Consider the following 26,011-nt stretch of genomic DNA (forward strand, 5'->3'; position numbering starts at 1 on the left):
GGGTTGTCTTAATTTTTTGTTTTTTTTTTAAATATCTTTCTCCTTGATAAAACGGGGAATTTAAGAATGACAATAAAGCGGTAGATACAACCAACGTAAATGTAGATGTAATATATATATATATATACGTCCAAAAAATAATTTGAGGATTAACAGGCTATTGAATAATATACATACATGAAACTGTACATGTTAATAATATTTTTGTATACAGATACGCGTAACTTTTTCCGAGTCCACGAAAATTATTTTTATTATAAAAAAATATTTTTTTTGAGATATAATAAAAGTCACATAATTTAATCATCGTTATTTCATATACATTTTTTATACACCCTCAGTTTTCGAGATATACTAAAAACCGGGAGTTTGAGTTTTTATGATGCTTCAAGTCAAAAAGTTTTAACTTTGGACAAAAATGTAAACAGACCTTTTTTGTGTAAAACAAAATTACCTTTTTTGTTTATTTAAACTTCTTTTTTGTAAATTGTATCGTTCGTGACTTATATGCTGCAACGCGTTCTTCGGAAGACGAAATGGCTTCTCCACACTTGCGGTCATGCGGAAACCGGCAGATTTTGTATTTTTAGTAAGTTTTAGATTATATTCTTCAAAATAAATAAAAAATAAATCGCGCTCGAGAATGCCGGATTAACGTTTTTTTACAAGTTTGCGACCGTATAACTCGGCGGCGTCAAGGACTTATCGTCAGATACGTAAATTAAGTCTTTCAACACTACAATCAACCCCCAATATCTTAATCTGACGCGCTCGAGTATTTCAGACTATCTATTTTTTTACTAATCTGATCGTCTATCCTAGGCGCGCGTCACTACATATAGAGCTAAATACTTTACAAAGTTGTTCTATTAGGTCTATGGTATCTCTCATATCTTAAACTGTCACGCTCGAGTATTACCGAAAATTCCCCTATTCGCCTCCCTAACTAATAGGTGCGGCCTTTTGCTTATGATTTGACTGGTGATAAAACTTCTTGTACAATACAAGGATAAATAAAAATATAAATCTGAAATCTTCAAAAAATTTAACACTTAATTCTATGCAATAAAAGTCAATTTAAAATCAATACTAATTTAATAATTTCAATAAACTACAAATAAAGATAAAAGGAATTAAATATTAACCATGATACTTTTAATATTGCTGACTTTTTAAACATTGATATACAATAATTATTACAAAAATTGATTACTTAATTAAATCAAATTAAACCCACTAATATAAGTAGAATTGAGGAAAACTCGTTTTATTTATAAAAATATTTAATATTTTTAAATACAATTGTTCTAAAAATTTGTACCATAAAATATTTTATCAAAAATTTTGTTCACTATTTCCCAGATTATTATAGTAGGTTCTACTGAGTATATCTTTTATAAAATTTATATATAATCAAAATGAATTGCTTAAGTATAATTTTTAAAACCTTTACCATTTACTTAACCTTACACCATAAAATAAACTTGTAATTGTGTTAACATTTTTATACATTCCTACAGGTTTATTCATAAAATAGTTATCTTCATTTCAAGGCTTATTATAAGCAAAAAAAATTATGCATAAAACTCATTATAACTAATTTCGTCTAAGTAAAACCATTTAACGGCAAAACAAAAGTCAGACATGCTAATTAAATTTTTATGGAACGCTGTAAAACTAAGCCCTAAGTAAGACTCCGTTCTATTGTGTCAACAATATCTATGACATAAGATCATATGTCATATTATGCACATTTGGCTATCACAAAACGCAACGTTCCGGCCTACGTTTTATATTCTGAAATGCATAATATTTTATGAATAACGCCGTTATTTTTTTACATGGATGACGGAAATTGTCTATGTATTTTCAAATAAGTGTACATCTCGATAAATATACGGTACCCTGTTTTTATAAACCGTTACAAATACAGAACAAAAATTGATCCGAAAATATTTTACGACTACTAACGTTACATAGAACCATTACAAATTCATAAATGTATCGCTCTTATTCATATAAACAATATTCCTCTACTATTTTTGTCGGCCTGTCAATTTTTTTGTTTACTCTGTAATTGAAAAAGACAGCTGACTTCTTTTAAGCTTATTATTATATTGATATTACACACATTGATTAATAACATTTAAGTCCCGTCTCTTAATGGGACCTTCAGTGATTCCAACCGTAGCACCGTAACAATTCATGTTTCCTTGGGATCTAATCTGTATGCTATATAAGCCACGGGGGTGTTTACTTATAATAATAAAACAATTGATAATTATTTTTTGCGTCACAGCAAAGTAACATAGAACCATTACAAATTCATAAAAAAAACATGACAAATAAATTATTATGCAAAATTAATCGGACGGTCTCGATACGCATTTTCTACTAAAAATATAAAATTGATCTAAATTGTATGGGACATCCCTAATAAACCCAAAATCATAAATGCTTAACTCCAGTCCAGAATATTCTTAGAACGTGGACCATATGAATTCGTATATTCGTCTTTTTTAATTCTTTAATAATCTGTGTGTAAAAATCTTTCCGTAGCACTTGTATCCGTGTAACAAAAAATATATTTTATACAATTCCAAGTAATTATATGTGTGACGTACACACACAATCTAAAACAATGTCACCTTAAAGCAAATTTGCATTGATATGTTGAGCATATTATTAGTAAAAAGCTGATATAAACTAGGAGTTTTGTGTTAAATTTCCGTATCGTTAAATACTATTTTAGAACAATTTATTTAACATTTTTTATTTTCTGGTACTCGTAGAACAATTCTTGGACATCGACGAGAGATCTCTCGATTTGCTTCACGAAGTTGCTGGAGCTCTATATAAACATTTTTTTGAATGAATAAATTATCTCGAATTGAAAACATTATTTATTAATATTCTCTTGTTGAAATTAGTGTTGACGGTTGACTCTACTAAGGTAGTAAGTCCGAATCGTGGTTATGCACGAATGTATTTCCATATTATCGTGACGTACGGAAAACATTGGTCATGAATGGTTAATGACTTAAGTGTAATTAAAAGTATATAATGTAATAAATAATATAATTAAATATTACCGTAACAGGGCAGCTTTTTTTGCTTGACACGTGGAAGAAAAGCATGTCTTCGCCTACAATGATGTAGGATACACCATATCCGTCATCAGCTACTGGGCCGAAACCACCACCTGCGCCTACACACTTGGGGTACTTCTTTAGGTCTAAAAGGCTTGTTTGACCTGGAAAATTAATATATTCATTGAAGGTATTAAGAAGCGCATAAAAAGTCAACGATCTACAAAAAGTTTGTACAGACAGGAAAAATGATTTCCTTTTGGGAGCTTCGCTCTGGTCCAAGGGGGGAGCTTCAATCTTCATCGAGACTCCGTCGAGCAGGATTTGAACCAGTGACCTTTCGTCATACACTACAGTCCACAGCTCTTGATATTATGCAGTTGAAGTAAGATAATTCGGGCAGAGGAATTTCTTTCTTCGTTAGTCTCCAAACAATAATTGTTTTTCAAGGTATTGAGCCTAAGTTTATGACAGGCCAATAAACTGCGGAGGCGGTATGTGTACAAATATAATACATAATATATTAAGTTTTTAAATGTAGTTTTTTTATCAAAATATAACATATAGGAACATAAAAGAATTTGTTGTATTATCTGTGACATTTAGTATACTGTGTGTATAAGTGTCAAGGGACACATTAAAATGCGAAACGTCAAATCGTATCGGTTTAACTTTAAGATATATTTAATTTATAGTTTAGATGCGGATTTACATAAATACAAAACATTCTACCCACGAACAATAAAAAAATAATGAATTACAAATACATGGCGTGGCTTTTAGGTTTGGACCTCAGATTTCTTTATCTGTGTGGTGACCATTTATTTTTCTAGACATATACGTGAAAACAATAGACAAGCAGGACAGCTTCACGCCTGATAATTTCAAACACAAATAAAAACATTATGTATTAACTACGATTTCTAGTTTCGTTTTACACAATTAATTTATTATTCTTACCATAAGGTGTCTGACTGGTGGACAACCTCCACGGCTCATTAAAGACTTCTTGCAGGAACGGCGAGTCCAACTCCAAGTACTTCGAGACGACATAGAGACAGAACAAATGACGGTCGATGCCGTGGCCTGTCATTGCATCCTGACATCCAATTTTGTGCCTCTCACTCGCTGCCAAGAACAACTCCAGCCGTTCTGTGACCTACATATACAATAATTAATACAAAAATTTCTTCCAGACTATAAGCAAAAGTGGCACTACAAACTTTTTGGTCTGGGCCTTAGGTTTCTGTACCTTTTTCGTCGTTATTTTTTGTTAAAAGGCAAGTAAGATAACCTGTGCCTGACTGAGTCTAAGGTATGCCGGTTTCCTCTAGATATTATCCTTCACTATTAGTGTTAAATGCGCATATAGTCAATTGGTGCCCAGTCGGGGATCGAACTTAAGACCTCCGGAACGAGTCGAGGTAAAGCCACTAGGCCAACCTTGATCTACTAACTAAATATAAAAATACACAATAACAAAAAACTAAGATTTTTTCTTAGTAGAAGAACTTAGACGTAGATAGTTTCTGTTTCCAATCCTTACACGCCCATTCATATTACTAAAAACCCCTCTCGTGACAGGGCTTCTTTTTTTATACATATACATTTGGCACACGGGACACGAACTTACCCTTCTTCAGCTTACTTACATTCAGCCAATATTAATATTTAAAAATATATTTACCGAAGCCTTGGGATCTTCCATTGATTTCACCCATTTGCAGCTCTCAATGGTACATGATCTGACCGTTTCAGTGCGACCCTCACGAAACAAGCGAGTCATGGAGGCCTCGTATGTCAAACAAAAATGGCCGGCGTCACGGTAATAGGCCAATTGCAGCACCATTTGTATGAAGGCGTCCGGGGACACACGGAGGCCTTTCATGAAACCTGTAATCAATGTTTATTGGTAACTACATACAACTACTGTACATTTATGAACGTCAATACTTGTGTTACCTCCATGTAACGTCCCTCGATTTAACTCCCTAAAGCGTCGGAATAAATTGTCTGGTTGGTTTAGCTTGTCTTCCGTAGTATGATACACTCTACATAGCATTACACTCTCAATAACCACAACAATTGAGTAATAAAGTACTTTTTAAGTTGCTAATGAGTAAAAACTGCGCAGCTGTGTAACGTACTTTTGTCGCCTTATTATCCTACCCCGCAGTACACTCAACCGTCGGCATCATGCATACGAACTTTCTAAGAAATTGGTTCTTTTGTTTACAAATTTGGATTGCTTGCACGTGTAGACTGTTGTTGACCATGACTAATAAGTAGGCGTCCTGAATTATTTATACGTTTTTCTTCTCTCCATTAAATGACAACTCTCTATAACTCCATAAGATCCACAGTTCCTTCAGTGTCGTTATATAGAGTTTACACTGTTGTTAGCTTCTAATATTTATTTAATTAAATCCTAAACATTTGTATGAAACATATTCTTAAGAATCTTGCTACAAGTGCGCATGTGCAATAGTTATTCATTTGACTCGTTCGGTTGTTTACGAATTGTTACGAATTGACTCTACCACCTCCCTGAAGTGGGATGGTTGAGTCGGAGAAGGGAAGTTGTGATTATAAAAGAGGTTGTGTCACATGCGCACGGGCGATTCCTTTTTACAAGTTTGAAGTTATGCAGTTCACGTAAAATCAGTGAAGTAAGTGAATTAAGTCATCATTGAAGTGTTTAATTTCCTACCCTACGAACTAGATCAACTACCGCTAACACTGTTAAAATTTTTTTGGTGCAATGAAAGGTAAATTTAATTTAGCATTTTTTAGGAATAGTAAGTACCTACATGCGTTTTGAATGATTTTTAAGCCAGTTCAAATAAGAGAAATTATCTGTAACTTGAAATTGAATCATATTTTATCTATAGACTTCACAAAACTCATTTCATGTGAGAGCTACAGTGGCGCAATAATGTACGACATGACTTTAATTAGATCTTTCTATGATTATTATTTTATGTATAAGTAGAGGTGACCTTTCCGTCTGATATATGTTGATTTTTTGATTTGAGAAAGTTGACAGTTTCCTCGCGATGTTTTCCTTCACCGTACGAGTTTAGCGTTCATAAAGTTCCATTGGCGCCGAGCCTTATGGAACTTAGGACCTCAGTGATGATATTCGCATGTTAAACACGCTACGCTAACATTGAAGCAGGGATATTTCAAGCAGCACCCAAATAGATTAAACGCAATTGAAATAAATTTTACGTACCTTTTCCGTATTTAGTGAAGTGTAGTATCTTTAGGTCCACATCATTGAGTAACTTCTGCGCTACGTTGTACGATAAATCTATGTTTTGTAGCAATTCTTCATTATTAAGATCCCATTGTAAGCGTGCAGGGGTAGGCGGTGGTGCCTCGACTGTACCACGTGCGTTACCGTCTTGTAAATATCTGTTAACCAAATATTCATACTACATATTGGCAATTTATTAACAGCCGCTCGAAAAAATAACTGTTCATACTTTTCTTAGTCTTATAAACTCCATAAATGTTGTACGCATGATTTTGATATTAATTAGGTAAAAAAACTAGTAGCGCTAGAACCTTTTATTTCTGGGCCTCATATTTCAGTATCTGTCTAGTGAGTCAAAGTCAAAGTAAAAAAACATTAGTCATATAGGTAAATCAATAACACACAATGTACACTTATGAAAGTCAAAAAAAAGAAATATACATAAAATTCTTCTAATTTAACATTTACTGCCAGTTCTCAAATCAAGGGCGTAGAACGGAAGAGAAATTGTAAGTGATTTATTTCTAATAGGATCACCCTTCTGTGCCCGACACACACCGTCGACTGTTTCGGTATTAAGCGGGTCTCCACAGGATGTTCTCCTTTAAAGTACTAGCGAGTTTATAGTCGCACGCTGAAGCCCTGCTCAAAGCCTATTGCTTAAATATTATATTATACGAATACTTACCCGTATGTGAGCTCGGTTAGAATAACGTACTCCCAAAGGTGACCCATGACCGGCGCATCAGCCCTAAGGACATTATATGTATGTTTATCTAGCTGTGTAAAGAAAAACGAGTTTCCTACTTAACTTTGCTTTAATGTACTATATTTTTTTAGAACAGCGAGCGAACAGGCTGGAGGCTCAACTGATGTTATGTGAGAACGCCAACCACACACACTGACAGAAGGTTAGCCAGTGCTTTGCCGGCCTTTTATGAATTGGTACGCTATTTTCTTGAAGGACTTGACTTAGCCAAATTTGAAACACTTCAGTGTGCAGCTGGTTCCAAACAGTGGCGGTGTCAAAATGGCCTCAAAAACCGCTCGATTGTGGAATGTCCGTCATTCGGTGTTGCACTTTCACTGAACGAATAATTTTCACAATACAGCGAGGAAATGCCAGCACTGAATGTCCACTGCAGGGGCAAAACTTTTTAAAATAGTAGATTTCTATTTATCGATTTTTACTTACTATTACTATGCAAATTATGCAAAAATGTTTTATTAGTATGACATTTGCATAGTTAATTTAACAAAAAAATACAATAGGTGTATTTAAAAAATATGTCAAACAAATTCTTAGTGTGATCAAATTTTTAATAGTGAATTAATTTATTGTATATTTTTTATGATTTATTTTCACGTCATACTGTAAATGTGTTAATAGTACTTACCAAGTATGCTCAGTATTGAAACCAACCTGGAAGTAAAAGATTTATCAGACTACGGATAATATCGGAATACCACGAAAAAAGTGAGCTTTTATTCTGGTATAAATCCGGTCGGCCGATCGTGGCAATTATATGTACATGTAAAACTTCAGCGAGTTTGTTTTATACTCTTTGAAGGCTGTGCCGATTTTATGAAACTTTTGTCCCCTCAAATGGACCCGGGAATGGTTCTCAATGATTTATGAATGAATAGGACGTCTGTCAGATCTGATTTATTATAGTAGGAACACTTCCTCAAAAATTAATAACTTTAAAACTATGAGCATAATTTTGTTTTTCTAACTGCATTTAATATTTTCAGTTCGGATAGCATATTTATTGTAATAGACTTTTACGATGTATTTTCCTAACAAAGCATAATAGACCATTTCAGAGAACTGCACGTATAATATTGCGTCAGTGAAACCTATTTTTTAATCTAGATTTTATCCAAAACATCCAAAGTTCATAAAAATCGACTATGATTACTTGTGGATGAATTTCCCCATAAATAAAAAATAACATTGTGACTGAACAAAACATTATTGTAATGTATTTAACTAAAAATGAGTCGCAAAGTACGTTGCTAAGCGCAGAACTCATAGAGGTCTGGACCAATTAGAGATTTTTTAAATTTATTTCTCGATCTATGAGGAAGATATTTGAAAAAAGGTTTTTATAGTATTGAGGATTTTATTCCGGAAAAGCGAACTATCTCTATGGGGTAGCATAGCAATATGTTCCATATGTTGGTATACCGCTAAAAGGTAGGCTAAATAAAAATAAAAACATATTAAGTCCTAAGTAAATTGGCTAAATTAACTATAAGTTGAGTACCAAAATAATAGATATATATAATAATAATAAAAGAGTATAATAACTGAATTTGACACATGTTTGAAGTTCGTATCAATTTCGTCGACGTTTTAAACCGCACTATCGAAACTGTCAGACGTCAAATATGATATATTAATTTGGTCTTTCTATAATCTATGATTTTACTAAAAATCACTTACCGCTCCACTAGTACTGAAGCAAAGATTGAAGGACTTGTCGAACCAACGGTCGTGGCCTTTTCCGTGTAGTAAAGTGTGGCCATAGTCATCCAATGTTGACGGATCGTTTTCGTTGAATCCATATTCCTTGTCATCTGTTTAAAAAGTGTTTGGTGTAACATTACTATGAATAAAACACGTTGCAGTGTAACTACTAATTATTTTGACACACAAAACACCTTACATTGACAGTTTAGTTTACAAAATCATAGACAGATACTCTGTGTACTATTTTGATATAATTCTTTGCAACAATTACTTATGTATTAAAGTTAAAGGTAAATCCGATGAACGTTATTTTTAATCAATAAAGTACTTCAAATAAAATATATAATATTACTAAAATTACAAAAAAGCAACTTCAATAGAAATGACAAAAAATGGCTACTATTACAGAATGGTGTCCTAGATAATAAATATTGCACTATTCTGTGTTACTTAGACTGTGCTTTAATATGGGCTGTTTTACAGTATGCAAATAATAACGTTGTAGGGTAAAATATTTGGAAAAAAATCATATTAATTTATAAAAAACCGTTGTTAAGGATATTTTTTCAAACAGACAGTTGAATCGATGACGAAACGTAATAATCCTTAAACTATTGGAGATTAAGTTCTTTATGTATGTTTGAATATATTATAAGAATATTTAAACCCAATACAGAGATAAAAATAACAACTTGCGTATGTCCTATAGTCATAGACAAATAATCTAAAACGATTTTTAAAGTCCTGGTATAATACTAACCTAAGCAAACATTAAAAGCAGCTCGTTCAATACAATGCAGAGAGGTCCTATTATGGCCACGATTGAAGTGTGTCTGTCGGACATGAGCCCAGTGGGAACGCTCACCAGCAGTTAAGGCTGCTACTTGCTCTTCACCGATACATGGCTCCGTTTTATCCTCTAATATATGTTGGATTTGACTGAAAAAAATATTAAAGACCATACATATACAGCAGGTAATTTTTAAAATATTGTTAAATGTAGTACTTTTAAATTATAGAATTTGGTACTATATGGGGTTACTACTACTATATGGGGAGCGTTCACGTATTATGAATCAAATTTGGAGTGGGGGAGTCCTCTTGTAAAACGTTACGATGGGGGATGGGGATTAAATTACGCGTTATTGTTAATATTAGGTCCTTACATAATATGAAATTAGCGTTTTGTCGTACGGCCAGTACTTTGACCTCAAATACCTCCTCTTTGGTTAGGAATTCCAAATTCAAATTTGTATTGTATGTAACAGCTATTTACTCATGTATTTGTGCTTCGATGACCGTCATTCATTTGTTTATTTCTGGTTGCGTCACTCATTTTACAAAATGGAAAACTTAAAGTATCGCATTATTTACGAGTACGAGTTCCGCCGTGGCACTAGTGCTGCGGAAACGACTCGAAGGGTGAATGATGTGTATGGCGGTCATGTTGAAAAAGAAAACACAGTTCATTTTTGGTTCCAACGTTTTCGTTCTGGAAATTTCGACCTGCAGAACAAGCCCCGTGGACGGCCTGAGACCCAAGTTGATAATGAAGTATTGAAGGCTATTGTGGAAGCGGATCCATCACCAACCACGTCCGAGTTAGCTGCAGGCTGCGGTGTTAGTGATAAAACTGTTTTAATTCACTTGAAGCGAATTGGGAAAATTAAAAAGCTTGAAAGGTGGGTACCTCACGAATTGACTGAAGCAAACCGGCAAACGCGCGTCGACTGCTGCGTTACATTACTGAACCGGCACAATAATGAAGGTATTTTAAACCGAATCATTACCTGTGATGTAAAATGGATTCTTTACGATAATCGGAAGCGCTCAGTGCAATGGTTGGATCCGGCCCAGCCAGCCTAATCCTGCCCCAAGCGAAAATTAACCCCAAAAAAGTGGTAAGCGTTTGGTGGACTAGTGCCGGTATTGTTCATTGCAGTTTTCTCAAATCTGGCCAGACAATTGCGGCTGATGTCTATTGTCAGCAATTGCAAACCATGATGGAAAAGCTAGCGGCTAAACAACCTAGGCTGGTCAATCGCTCCACGCCACTGCTACTTCACGACAACGCTAGACCACAAACTGCACAACAGACGGCTACCAAATTAGAAGAGCTTCAATTGGAATGTCTAAGACATCCTCCGTACTCCCCGGACCTTGCTTCAACAGATTACCATTTTTTTCGAAATTTGGACAACTTCTTGCAAGGGAAAAAATTTAACTCTCATGGGGCAGTCCAAATCGCCTTCACAGATTTTATTGATTCCCGTCCGACTGGTTTTTTTAGTAAAGGGATCAATGAACTACGTATGAGATTGCAAAAGTGCATAGAAAACAGTGGTTCATACTTTGATTAATTAAATATATTATATTTAAAAATATTCGACTTTTTGTTCCTCCGATACAAAACGCCAATTTCATATGTTAGGACCTAATATTATTTTCGACTTTCAAGGACCTTACACCACATAATGGTAAGTTTTAGGTATAAAGAGTCACTGGGTGGTCACGAAACGTTTTACTATTGGGTACATAACAGTTACGGCGCGTTAAGGCATTTTCCTGTTGATGTTTTTCTTCACCATACGCCAGTTCTAAATGCAGAAAGTGATAAAATTATTATCTTAAATAAAGGACTTTTGAACCCCCGTTTTATACACATCTGAACTTTTGTATTGCTTGGCAATTATTAATTACTGCCTCTTTTCACCACAGCCAAAGACAATTTCTCTTTTATAGTATGTCTCAGTCATATATATGTATATATAACTGACTGTCGTTGAATGTAGGTAGTAGGTACACACATAAGTACATATATAGAATTTGACATGACAGACTTTTAAATACTTACATTTGAATTTCTGCTGGATTGAGCAATCTACCCCTTGAGTAGACGACAACTTTGAAGTATTTCCCTTTGTGGTAAATGGTGATATGCGCGGAGTCCTGATAGTGAACCAATTTATCCGTCTCTATCCCTGGGACACGTACTGTGTTAAATAGTCTTTCGTATTGCCAGGAACATAATGGCACCATGTTTTGGAGCATTATCTGTTGCAATAAAAAGAAATGAGCATCTAGATTTTTATTATGTTTCATTCAATTACGTAGGGGAAAGTGTGATGGATGCAGTATCTTGTAAAACAAAATACTTAGCAATTAAAGTGTCGGGAGAGTTTCTTGTCATTTCCTATAGTCCATTTTACACCTTTACTGTGAGAACTGGCAGAATTAATTTAGAGTCGTTGAATAATTATTAAACGTTCATAAATTTTAATATATATATAAATGAATCCCTATTTCCCTTGGTCACGCGTGAACGGCTGGACCGATTTCGGTAATTCTTTGTTTGTAGTGTTTGTTATTGTCAGGAGAAGGTTCTTATGGAAGAACAAAATAAGAGAATTGCACGGAAAATTAGAAAATTTTATGATGTAACCTTATGGCGTTTGACATAACATTGACAGAATGCGTGCTGCAAATATCGTCAAAGAGGATGCAAGAAAAAAGAATATTGTTGAAAACATTATGCTTCTATTTGAGTTATTATATTGATAAAATACATATAAAACAAACAAAGAATGTTGTAAATCATAAAGGTTGTATATCATTTTTAGTTAATTATACCACTTCGAAATCAATATTCATAGTTGAGACACGACAACATTTGTCGGGTCCGCTAGTTCGGAATAAAATCAATGGCGCTTCAACGTTTTAAGGTGCTCAAATTTCGTGATCATTTGTTTTTTTCTAATAGGCAAGAAGGTGATGTGTCTTGAGTTCCTGACACACACCGTCGTCTTTTTGGGTCTAAGGCGTGCTAGTTTACTTGATGTCCCTTTACCGTACGAACGAGTGTTAAATGTGCGCACATAGACATAAAGGCCATTGGTGCACAACCGTGGTTCGAACCCACGTAGTAGCATGCTGAAGGTGCATGTTTTAATTTGGACCTAGGTGCAACAGTAGGGAGGTGGGTATCTTCACGAAGTCTGACTAGATCAAAGTTGTTCCTTAATGTATACTTATAAATTGTAACTATTTTTATTATATTTAAAACAACATTTACGTTCAAAAATCTCTTAACAATTTAATCTTATTTATGATAGGGATGTATAGATAATAGATAAAAACATAGGCTTACAGTACGTTTACAAATGGGGGTAACTATTTCCCTAAGATGTCCTACATGTTAAATTTTGTTAAATCGACGTTCTTAAGCGAACCCGGTTTTTGTTTCGCGCTGCTAGTAGCGGGGTCCGAACAGCTCGTATATGTAGCCCATAAAAATCATACTGTAATAAAGCTTACCGGTTCCAATTCTTGTCTCTCAATAAGCCTGCGAAACTTAAGAACGAAGTGAATAATTGTTCCAGCCCTTGCCGCCTGAATGGATGTGGGACGCATTAATGTATCAGTTCCATAGAAGTTTGAGTTGACCATGAGAGGTGAGCGACCTCGTAGGTAAACATACTCCTCCCACCAGTCAGACACATAGTTGCTGGACCACCTGAAAAATATTATATACTCATCGTCTGTTATCTGTCATCGTATATTATGTTAGAAACAGTAACGTCTCAACTGAAGTGCAACACAAACGAAAAATATAACGAATGTAAATAATAAGCGGATGCTGAACAGGATAAAAGCTTCAGCAAGGAGCAGCATTGTATATTATCCCTATTATTTTTATATCTTAAGTAAAAGTAATCAAGGAAAAAACTTATTCAAGTGAATTGGAACGTTTATATTTTAACGGAAGACATATTATGTATTATTGTTACATAAAACATCTCACATTACTACACGTGCGAGAAAACCTTGATTACGCAATTCAATATATTTTTATACCTATATAACTGACTACTTGTTGACGAAAAGGTTTTAGTATATTTGATACTACGATATTTAATAACTAATAAAGTGTTGTAGATACAAGTTCACAGTATTAATGCAATGCCAGTGTCAAGTGAAGATTCGGTAAGCCAAAGGATGATAAAACAGCTCCAGCCCGTACTTTAAAAATATATTATAATAAACGTACTTAACTTTAAACCGTATTTGCTCCGGGATTCAACAACTATTTCCTTAAGTGGATATCTGATTAAAAATGTACCTAGTCAATTGGCGATTTGTCAGGTGTGCGATTGACCACAATGAAAATGACCTTCAATCCATGACGGAGGAAAAATAATGGTTCACATCCAGGTTCTAAATAGTCTTTACACGAGTATATTCAGTAAAAACTCATTTTAATGTTGTGAATTCGTGTGTTAGTTAAAATTACTTTTTATTGACTATAACAGAAATATTCGTGACACGAGCACATGCGCGCGTGGTAGTTCAACATTTGTTGCGGACTAAACTATGGAAGCCAAGCTTAAGTCATATCAAGGACAATATAGATTAATTAGGTAATTATTTATATCATTTAATAAATAAATAAACAAATTATATGTCGATCTGATTACATATAGAACCTCATTAGATATATGAGGTCTGTTAAAAAAAATATTACAATAAATGATTGTTGATGTTTTTGTGATGCAAGCTTAAATATCATTTAATCCTTTGTGATCATTGTCATCACTTAGAAAAAAATGCGGGTACCGCGGCACAGTTAACATCACATCTGTGAATTAATATCGATATTTTAATATTAGATGGAGAAATAGATAAAAGGCAATCTGTTAAACAAGGAAACAAGCACATAAAAACAGGAAACAATGGGTACAAACACTAAAATGCAAATGCAACAACACGAAATAGACATAATATATTGAATATATGGACCAATTTCTTACGATATAAAAAGAGAGACCCGATGAACATCAATAACTACCGACCTATAATGAAATTGCAATCTACTCGCAAACTTTTTACAAATATCAACCTTACCAGAATGAAAATCGAGCTGGAGTCCCAACAACTAAGAGAACAAGCTGGTTTTAGAAGTAGATATTCAACGCTAGACCATATTTTCAAACTTAGACAAGTCATTTGAAAATACACGGAGCACTAAAGGACGCCGTGGACGATGTGGAAGCTACACACACAAACTTACATAAGAAACTCTGGTTAGCTCTAACGGAACAAGGAATACAAAATAAATATGTTAACTTACTACGTATAGAACTGATATACCAAAGAAGTAAAGTCACCAAAATCAAGTTGGAGAAGAAAGGCAACATGTTTCGACTCAAGCGGGGTGTTCGGCAAGGTGACCTCGTGTCACCAAATTTATTCACCGCACTTCTGGAGTTTATCTTCAGAAAGCTGGGTATTGGTTAACGTTAGAAGCAAACATCAACCAAGCCAGCTTCGGTTCGCAGATAACATTGTTCTAAAAACTGAAATTAAGAAGAAGAAGCCAAAAGAAGCATGTTAGCCTTGATTGAATCTGAGAAACACGATTGAATGTACAACAATACGAATTAAAACAAATATTATAGCCGCATCTAAAATGGTGTGCCGCCTAAAATGGCGTTGGGCGAGAAGAAAGTACGACAACCGATGGAGCGAGAGTGCTGCACTGGTACGACGCGCGTTGCCCGCAGATAGCATCACAGCCGTCGCCGTGGTTATTTGGCCGCGCCTGGCCCACGACAGACACGAGCGGAACCGGATGGAGTAGTCCTATGTCCAACGTCGAACAAAGCAAACCTGACAAGGATGGTTCCTAAATGTTACCCAACGTTAAAGTTATTTTTTTCAATAAAATAAATCAATGAAACTGCATGATTTGACAATGAAACTGCTCATAATTAAGTTTTGGAAATCAAAGGCTGTTATTATTATTGTCCTCTGTTATTAATATATAATTTTAAACCAGTAGTTCCCGATATTGGTAATTTTCGGAGGTACCACTTCAGCTGAGGCTCTTGCCCGTTTGCCCCCGTTCTAATTTACACACAAGTACAATAATTTTTTTGTTGTATGTAGATTTTAATACTATGTGTGTTCCCGCCTGTAATTGCGGCAATCTTTGCACTTTAGCCTTGATTTTACTATGACGATATTGCATATATAAAAACTTACACATATTTCAACCTAAATTGTTACAGAAGAATATTCGTCTTGATTGACAAAAAGAAACGATTTCTCGTACGCGCATGCGTACAAAATATTCAAGGCCGTTCAATCTCCCGCTTACAAAACAGTAAACGTAAACACAATACTCCAAGTCCGTGTCTCGTTAACTGGTTATGTTTGCTTATGTCGTATAAAATATGGGCAAGCGTTCATTAGCCTTTAAAAACGTGAGCCGATGTCAATTTGTACAATAAATGTATTAGTCTTTTGATTGGTTTACCAGAGAATTTAATGTATTAAACGATTAATAATTTATTAATATACGGGGCACAAAGATCAATTAGTCTATTCTTTTATATGTTAATAATCTACCGACTTATAAGAGCGTGCGAGACTAAGCAGCGTATTTAGGATGGGACATTACTCCACATTCCTGAAATTCATCAGTCGATTACATCATCCATAAGACCCAAACGCTCCATATCCGAACCCTTTGACATCTCAATTATCCAGATCGGTACACGGACGGTGGAGCTATACTTGAACGGACAGAAAAAAAAGTACGAATTGATATCTGTTTGTCTATGAGGTTAAAAAATATATGTTAATTGCATTTACTAGCCATTTACGTTTGAATTTCATTTCACTTACATTAGACACCAACCCAATATTTGTGTGTTATAGAATTTGTACTTAATACGCATTTATTAATTACGCAAATAATATTTTCATTATATTATAAATTGCACAAATATTGCTTAAAAAAATATACAACAGTTAAATGCTTCTATTGCACTATTCTTCCAAACCTGCCATTTAGAGAATCGCTACATCACAGGATATGACAAACACATAGAATTCAGGAAGATATAATAATTAAAAAAGCGGGGACGGGAGTGCCTTTTTATTGAGGTTCTCAAGACGGAGAAACCTTTAAAACACATTAATTTGTAAAATAGAAGCTACTTGTAAAGATGTTTATATGTTCATAGATTTTAATGACCATAGTTTTCTGAATATACGTCGCGCTGATGCCACCTTTGGATTGCGTATAAAAACACATTATAAGAATCGAGATCGCCGAAAGAAAGAAATTACAAAGGCCCCATATCAGATTTTTTGGTGTAATAAGACTGATAGATTTTTTATCCTACAACGCCGTGAGTGTCTTACTGTTTTCTAAAGATGTAGACCCTTTTTATTGTTTTTTGTTAGTAGTTAAGACGCCTACAGCTGATAAGCGTATGGAAATAGTAACAATGACATAACTATCGCAACAAAGGCCGTTTAAAAGCCCCACGTTCAAACCTATGAAAGATCCTCTATCAAGTCCTGAGATAAACACTGACATTACAAATATTTGAACTGTCTACAACACTACACAATATTATTAAAATAGATAACATATAACGATAACCTTCCTCCATAAAGACGTCATAAAAATATATTCTAATAATTCTTGTAAAATGTAAAATCAAAACTGTTTTTTTTCTACGTACCAGGACTTCAGTACTAAATATCTCTGAAGTTTAACAGCAATTGTTTCTTCGAAATCCTTTGAAAGAAGCTCCACTCTTTTATAGTTTTCATCGTCGAGAAGTGGCCGTACACTCAGTAGATACTAAAAAAATACATCGTTAATATTTTCATACATTTCAACCAGTAACTCTACAACCATTGTTCCAACACCCAGTCTTAAACGCAGATTTCTGTTTTCCCTTATAACATCACTCAATCTTATACACTTTACTACACTTACAAACAAAAAATAGCCTATATTTCATTCAATCTTATAATTTGTCATTGTTTGTTTTTTTAGAACCTTTACAAATTTTAACCAAACCAGTATAAACAAATTTAGGATATTTTAATACAATTCCAAATCTATAAACAATAGGCTATTAGACTGTATGAAAAACAAAGTGCTATTGAGAGAAATCTGTTTAAAACATGGCCTTAAAATCGTAATAATCATTAATTTATCAAATAAAAAATCCTACAACATTGATTTTTATACACAAAAGGGTTACAGAGTAGTACTAATTCTATCTTTGAGATTAATTTCGTCAGAGTTTTTAAACATAATATATGTATTTGTGTTATTTAACAGAAATATCAGAATGATAATTAACAACTTGACGTTCGTTCATGGCATGGCACATTACAGACTGGTGCGACGCCATCTTATGTGTTTTGGCGGGTTCTTAAAATCACGAATGTTTTTTTTCATTATACTTAATATAATCAAAAGTAACTATTTGTGTAGGTTCTCTAGTCAGTAATAAATAATCTGATATTATTCGAAAATTTATCAAATAGCCTTTTGGTGTGGTACACAAATGTCGAGTGTTACAACTTTATTATTTGAATTACAGTGGTACCTCGACATACGAGTTTTATTCGTTCCGCATTTGCTCAAATCTGAAAGTAATTTTGCCCATTGAAATTAATTGAAATTCCATTAATCAGTTCCAGCTCCCGAAACACCATCTCAGCACCACCATTTTACGCTTTAACTCAATAGATATCATCTCATTCTTCGAAACTGTTGGGTAAATGTACAAAAAGCAAAAAAGCTAAACCCAGCTTATCAAAAAAGCTTCTAAAACGAGGGAATCGAGGATACAGACTGAGGTGGGTGAAACTGTTAGTGTAGTGTGAAGTGTACGTTTCCTCCTATCTCAAATATCTGCTCTGATCTTAAAGCAAAATATCGCTCGCTCGGTTTGCTCGTCACTTAATACACTCGTATATTAGAGCATTAGTATATTGAGGTACCACTGTACAAGTAAAAATACCCAATACATACCCTATTCATTGTATCTTGAACCGAAGGTAAAGGCAGTCGTGGAAGAGATCCTTGAAAACTATAAAGGCGTGGCTTATTCCAACCAGACAGCACTTTAACTACGCTCACCCATATCATGGTCTTAACAGATATTTTGGAGCCAGGGGCACGGGATTCGTACATCCATCCCTAGGACAGTTAGAAGATTTCAAATTAAATACATGATAACTATTTTTTTTAAACATATTTTCTAAAATTAATAGTTAAATGCTTATAATTTTATTTTAACCTGATTCAATCAGCTGAAATCATACAGCGACATACATATTACAAGTGCTCTGAATGTAAATGAAATTACGAAAGTTAATAAGGCATTCTCTATTTTAATAAGATTTCTTTTTAACGTTTACGAATTTGACGTGTAACATGACCTAGAGGAGTTTACATACGATTTACAAAATATCTACCAAATTGGGGCAATTGACGACAGTAAAAATAAAGACATTGTTTATTATCAGATTGCGGAAGTGATTTTACTTCATAAACGTGTATGTGTAAGTTTATCGTAAAATTGGCACGCTTATCCATAATTTTATTGATGCGCTAATTAATATAGTTGACCGCAATCAAGGTCTTACTGAGATAATAACAATAGATACGAGATTTGTAGGAAAACGGATACTTTAATTTTATTATATTTATTTCTACTGTCGAATATAAGGGTAAGATGTAATTGAAGCCAAGGGGTAGTTGAGTATGACTCCGTTAAGTCCCCAAATCACGACTGTCAAACTGTGGATAAATTTTCACAGGAGCACGAGTATATATAACATTAATTATATACACGAGCTATACATATGTTCAGGAAAGATATGCAAATGCGAAACTTTAGTAATAAGGGTTTAATTATGCGAATAAAATGATGTTGAACTTTGAACATTCCTTGGAAAATGCTGAATTTATAATTATTTTTATTTACTACAATGCAAGCTCACTGTAGTATATAAAAATACAAGACCACGACTTGTTTATAGAACCTATACGGATAAGCCTTTATCATCGTATTTTTTGATACAAAATCTTTTGGAAATGCGATATATTGTTAATTAGTTTCGTCTTTGGATAACAATCAACTGATTTTTTTAGTGATTGATAGTTCGACGAACGAAATCATATCCACAATAAATGTGGAACAATGTGAAAACAATTAATATAGTTTAAAAGGGCTATTTTATATATGTAAATACAATAATTACATAAATTACCTTGTACATTAAAAGCAGCTTTAGGATGTACCTCATCATAAAGATAACTGTGAGCCACATTGTTAGAGCTGCCAATAGACAAGCAATTACTTGCCACATTGTAGAATCCCTAAAATGAGTAATATAATTGAAATCATTTCCTAATTTATTAAATTAATTAATCGCTAATGTGATTTTTTAAATATCCCAAGTACACCAATAGAACCGGCATTTCCTCATTGAAATTTGTTACTATAATCATCTACTGCAGTGTAATGCTAAGTAAATCTTAAATGCAAATGGAACAACATCATAGTAAAAATTTGCTTTGAGAATATAGAATAAATATAATTTTTTAAAATAATATGCCTTAGAAAATTGCATGATATATTTACCCTGGTAAGACTGAGGAAGCTTTTTGTACTAGATCAAATGGAATATTAAATCCACCAAAGTGTGCAGCCACAAGCAGTGTCCACAGCACATATAATGACTGTAGGTGTCCTGGATAAACACCATTGTGAATGCTGTTCTGTTAGAAAAATCATAAAATCATTATTTTGATCTGTTTTTTTTTATAATCCCAGCAAAGATATATTTATATATACTGTCTCATCTGATGTAGAAAAATTTATAAAACGTTTATAAACATGGTCTTTATTATTATTAGTAGGACTACTAGTACTTACTCTGAAGCGAGCTAATCGTTTCTTCCAGGAGCGTAAGCCAGATTCCCATACTAGATAGAGAACTTCACGATCAAAGTTAACATCCCAACCATCATGGGTAATGGCAAAAGAAAATGCTACAGCTGAATGGGCTTCTGCCATATTAAATTATTAATCTGAAACAAAAATTCAATATATATTATGTTGATACACTTTCTCAGCATTAACTAGTATTACCAAGCAGACCATTAAAATTCTCTTAATCAAACTTAAAATAAGAATGAATATGTTATTCAGTTTACTGCTTAAAAAGAACAGCAAAACTTAGTGGTAAAAGTAATCGCCAAGAAGTTAAAATTAAAGAGGTAAAAATGGATTTAGATTTTTCTTTATAAATATCACAAACCCATATTATTACATACAAAATATTGATTTTAAGCTGTAATTAAAATAAAACTATTTGAAAATATAACAAGTTTGGTATGTTGAAATTTACTACTTATAATTTAGAGAGTACCTCAATAAATAAATAAATAGGTGTAAGTTTAACAAAAGACATGAAAGTTTCAAAGAGGTAAGTAGGTATTTCAATAAAAGTGAAACTTCAAGTAACTGGCCTCAAACCAATATTTTAATATACACATACAGTCGCGAGAAACACATTCGCTTTATCAAACGCACACACGCCAAGCTTGTGTCAAAGTCCAAAGTAAAACGCGAGTCGCAACTCGTAACTTTGCGTTGAGCGTTCTACTTAATAGCTACGTGGACTGACATAGAAAACCCACAATTTATTCATGAATGTATATTGAATGACACAAAATGATCATAAAACTTTATAGCTGTTGTGTTAGTTAACAATACTGGCGTAAATTATCATAACACTAATAGACTTACCCGGAAGAAATTAAAAATAGACGAGTTATTATAAGCCGAAAATATTACACTTTCACTACCTACTCCTATTATATATACATAAATATTGGATCTAGACGGCACTTGTAGAACACATTTCTAATTACTGACAAATTTTTCAAATCTAAATTTTACATTGTGATTTATAAATGTAATGTCTAATATCTTAGACAGTCATACAAGATGAAGATAACAGCCACTGTACCAAGTTCGAAAAAAATATCTGCAATACGTTATACGTTTAGTGAAGAACTGCACAGTACCACAAGGCACAAGTTATACAGACCAATATATACTAAATATCAATACTACGTACAGAATTCTGCAAGCAATTACTAATTATTAAGTTAAGAGCCACAAGGCTCAAATCAAACCATAGAGTGAGTTATATATATATATATTGCTAATGGCTTAAACATCAAACAGCTACCTGTCGTTAGTGACTAGTCTGCAGTACGAGCACAGACTTTTGTAGAAGTGTAACCAACTTTAGATTACAAATGTGCCCGCCCTTATGGTTTGTATGCATGGATAAGCGGTAGGTTGACTATAAAAATAGGCGCGATAACCTGTAATATTTTTTTTACGATTCATTTAATTGTTACTACATATGTTAATGTTATGGAAATGATTTAAAGTATTGATAAAAGTCAGTCTGCCGCAACGTTAGGGTTGCCAGGTTTAAACATGTCTATCGTTGTTAATTATTTGCAGTAATCTGCTTTTTTAAATTTGAATCCAAAATTAAAGTTTTCAAATATAATTATATACTTGTCACTGAATGGGTAGTTTATTTTGTAAACAACCCGTCAAATATGATATTTGCATTTAGGCACAATTACAGCTCTTTTCAAAGTGTATTTCCTAACTTATGTATTTCTTAGACAATTGACATTGGGTTAAATCAAAAGTTCTTAAATGTTTAATAAATATTTATTCTATATTTACTAATATGGAATTAGTCTTAAAAAAAAATTACTTATTAAGTAAGAAGTCTTAAATAAATAGAAACAACAAATGAAGACATATTTAACAAATATTTTAATATATTACTTAATAGTAGTAAAGAAAGAGGTTCAATTTCAGATGTGATACACCAACAGTTTAATGAATGAATTAAATGAATTTGTAATTATTTAATTATTTTTTATGCACCTCAACTTAAAAATAAGTGCTAAAAAATGATTCGTGCTATAAGACAATCTTTGTGGGTTTATACATTTATATTGGTTATAATTATTACAGCAAGCTACATGTATTTTTTAAATTTTATGAAGAATACTTATGAAGCTAACTTAACTTCTCATAAACGATGCTTTTCTGAATTAGATTCCATAAAATATCAACTTAATGGTAAATTATTACAATTATACAATTATAACTAAATTTCATAGTATATGAAATTTAGTTTTCCATTAGTAACAACTAACATGACTTCATTCATTTTAGTTTTTTTCAGTTGTCACAGAATATAAAAATCGATTAGACAAACTACTAATAGAAACACAGAAAAGGTTTGATGAAGAAAAAGAGAGGCACAAAGAAATAATGGATAGCTGTCTAGCTATGAAACAACAGTCCGCAATTTGTCAGGTAATCTTCCTAGGTTGTAATTGTCCCAATAGGGAATACAATGTATAATTTACTTTAAAAAAATATAGAGACATGTATGTAAACACAATAACAATGGCTAGAAAGTTAAAGTTAACTAGATTTTACACTTTACTGTAACTATTAAAGTATTATATGTAAACAACTAAATAGTACCTTTCTTCAAAACTTTGTTTAAAAAGATTTACTTGTTACATTAGTTCTGTGCACTGTGTTCTATATTAAATGTATTAAGTGCTTTCACAGCAGATTAAAAATACATAAAAGATTATTACAACTTCATACTTATAAAATCAGTTTTAAAGATTAATGTAAGGAATTTCAGAAATGGTCTACATGTTTCACAACATACTATTGGTTCATAATATCCTTTTTGTTATACAACCCATCAATTTTCAACTCAAGAGTATGGACATTGCCATTGGCTTATTATATCAATTAAAAATTTCTTTAATCATATTGGTATCTATGTACACTTATGAACATAAGTATTACAAAAAAAAATATAGAGCTTTTTTTAACGGAGGCCTGGGCTCTGAAGTGAAAATGATTTTTTACCTTGATTTAATAAAGCGCTCAAATTTGGAAGATTAAGTCATTAAATAAAATAAATAAAGTAAGCTACAGCAAATAATGACCAAGCAATAATTTTGCCAATAAATAGTGCATTAGAATGAAATTAGTATATTTAAAATCTATCATTTGCCCCTTCTACCTTATATCTCCTTTTTATATTTTTATATTCTACTAATATGCCTAAAGCAGCTATTTAATTCTTTTTATTATTTTATCATTTAATCTTATAATGCATTTTTTTGCAGAGCCAGTTTGAGGATCTTCAATATGAATGCAAGAAAATGAAAGAAGATCTTGATAATTTTAAAAGAGAAAGAGACAAATTAAAGCCATTAAGATTGAATTATGTGTAAATTTGTTAATTTTTAATAGGTTTAATACATATAATATAATCTAACAGTGACTGGTTACTTTTTTACCTTGTAACTATATTTAAATATTTGTTGTATTATATTAATAATTATCTTTATCATATTGTTTTCAATAATAATTGAAGTCGTTTTCAAGTTGCATACAAAATTACTTATTAAAAAAACATGTTAGAAGTTAACAAAAAGTATGGAGATTACAGGAGCTTTGGTATAAATTGGGATTTGCTTATATTCTATAGCTGTTAAAATATTATGATATAAAACATTATTTATTTTTGAGACTATAAAAACTGTGTTGACTCAACAGAGGTTGAGTTTTATTTATTCGAAATTTTGGGCACACAAGTAATTTTTTTTCATATACCTTCAACGTAACATCGTACCCCATCGGCTGCGCGCAGCGAGTAGAGACCGCGTCTCCCCGCGCGCCGCAGTCCCCATCAAGGGTTATATGGCCGCCCTCGTACCGCCCTGTATCAGCAGGGCGCGAACCGCCACACCACCTGAAGGGGGCATACTCCCCGAACAGGAAAAAACACCCCCTTCGCGAGGGAGGGTGTAGCAGTAACCACAACATCACAGGAGGGTTTGTTACCATAGTTTGTGGTAAAACTTTTCCCTCGTACGTGTACCATCTACAAGGGGGCATACTCCCCGAACAGGAAAAAACACCCCCTTCGCGAGGGAGGGTGTAGCAGTAACCACAGCATCACAGGAGGGTTTGTTACCATAGTTTGTGGTAAAACTTTTCCCTCGTACGTGTACGTATCATACGTGTACCATCTACATCGGTAATTTCTCTCACGGGAGACATACCCGCTTTCAAATAGTTTTTTTACCTGAAATTCAATTCAATAATAAGCGGCAACACATTCACTCGGAAGGGTTGGATTCCTATTTTTTTTTTGGTACATTACTTACCTTTTGATATCGATTTTGCACGAAAAAAACAGGAGGAACTCTGAATGGTTGATAAGATTCCTTCCTTTGATTTCCTAGACTATTTATTATCGAGAACTAAAGTACCTATAACAAGGTTGTTACTTAAAAGTAAGAAGAATTTGATTCCATGTAAAAGTCAAAATTTATATAGAAAGTTCGTTAATACTACTTACACGTGAAATTATCTTTCAAAAAATTAAAAAAAAAAGAATACAATATCGATGGCGCCAAAACCACCAAAAAGTGGGTGCTACCACAGATTATATTATTAACAGATTAAAAACTCGCACAAATATTTCGTTATAAAAAAAAATGCGCACTATACATCCAGTTGGTGACGTTTCGCTGGTACAAGTTTATTCTATATTTTTTGTTTTGTATGGGGTAATTTTATTGTAAATCTATCATATAACAAATGGGCTAAAAAGTTCTTAGGTAAAAAAAACTTTTTTGTTAAAAGTTGATTTGATTATACAATAAGTTGCCTTCGAGAGCGAGCCGTCATATAATTTTTTGATATCATTTTTATAGTAGATTTGTCTTTAACCTAATAATAGGCTTCAGTTTCGGTGATTACCTCAAAATACCCCTCCAGGGAGCGTTCAGCTTCTTAATACTAGTAGTATCTATTTCCTACGTACTTGTCAGCCCTCTCAAGTCAGTCAAGGTGGGGGAGGAGTAATGACCCTATGTTTTCTCTTAAGTATTGCATTTACCTTTGCAATTGAACACGGAAAGGGATGAAGATAAATTAAATAAATTGGCCATAAGCCATTGCAATTATTGATGTTTCTCAACATATCCACCACATACTATAAAGAAATCAATGGCGCTACAACCATTTAGGTCTGGGCCTCAGATTTCAGTATCTGTTTCATAATCACCACATACTATACATACTAATATACTACCGTTACTTATTCGATACTGGTCGTTAAATAGGCTATAATATAGTAGGTAAACCATAGTCTGTAGTCGTTTATACCATAGAAGATAATTAGAATTGACAGTTACACAGGTTACAAACCGTCGTTACA

The 26,011-nt window shown here is 33.2% G+C and overlaps 1 protein-coding gene across 1 annotated transcript; it reads right to left on the reverse strand.

Annotated features, from left to right (window-relative positions):
• Window positions 1-1,185: 1,185 nt before the first annotated feature.
• LOC123718493 (carnitine O-palmitoyltransferase 1, liver isoform) lies at window positions 1,186-21,887 on the reverse strand. Its single transcript, XM_045675050.1, has 17 exons — window positions 21,457-21,887; window positions 20,581-20,735; window positions 20,287-20,423; window positions 19,913-20,021; window positions 18,669-18,836; window positions 17,359-17,480; window positions 13,139-13,337; window positions 11,679-11,878; window positions 9,585-9,763; window positions 8,798-8,931; window positions 7,746-7,771; window positions 7,037-7,099; window positions 6,325-6,506; window positions 4,777-4,982; window positions 4,050-4,248; window positions 3,093-3,253; window positions 1,186-2,851 (listed from the first exon to the last, which is right to left on the reverse strand). The coding sequence occupies exons 2-17, from the start codon at window positions 20,719-20,721 to the stop codon at window positions 2,759-2,761; spliced, it is 2,319 nt and encodes a 772-aa protein (XP_045531006.1). The 5' UTR covers window positions 20,722-20,735; window positions 21,457-21,887; the 3' UTR covers window positions 1,186-2,758.
• Window positions 21,888-26,011: the final 4,124 nt, after the last annotated feature.

This window comes from Pieris brassicae, chromosome Z (genome assembly GCF_905147105.1).
Source record: "Pieris brassicae chromosome Z, ilPieBrab1.1, whole genome shotgun sequence".
NCBI lineage: Eukaryota > Metazoa > Arthropoda > Insecta > Lepidoptera > Pieridae > Pieris > Pieris brassicae.

Bases quoted from the DNA above. Each gene is read 5' to 3' on its own strand.
- LOC123718493 (XM_045675050.1), bottom strand. From the start codon at position 20,721: ATGGCAGAAGCCCATTCAGCTGTAGCATTTTCTTTTGCCATTACCCAT. The intron at 18,837-19,912 runs GTAATTTATGTA...TAACTGTCCTAG, and splicing joins AGCTGCTTTTAATGTACAAG to GGATGGATGTACGAATCCCG. The intron at 4,249-4,776 runs GTAAATATATTT...TTGTATATGTAG, and splicing joins TGGAAGATCCCAAGGCTTCG to GTCACAGAACGGCTGGAGTT.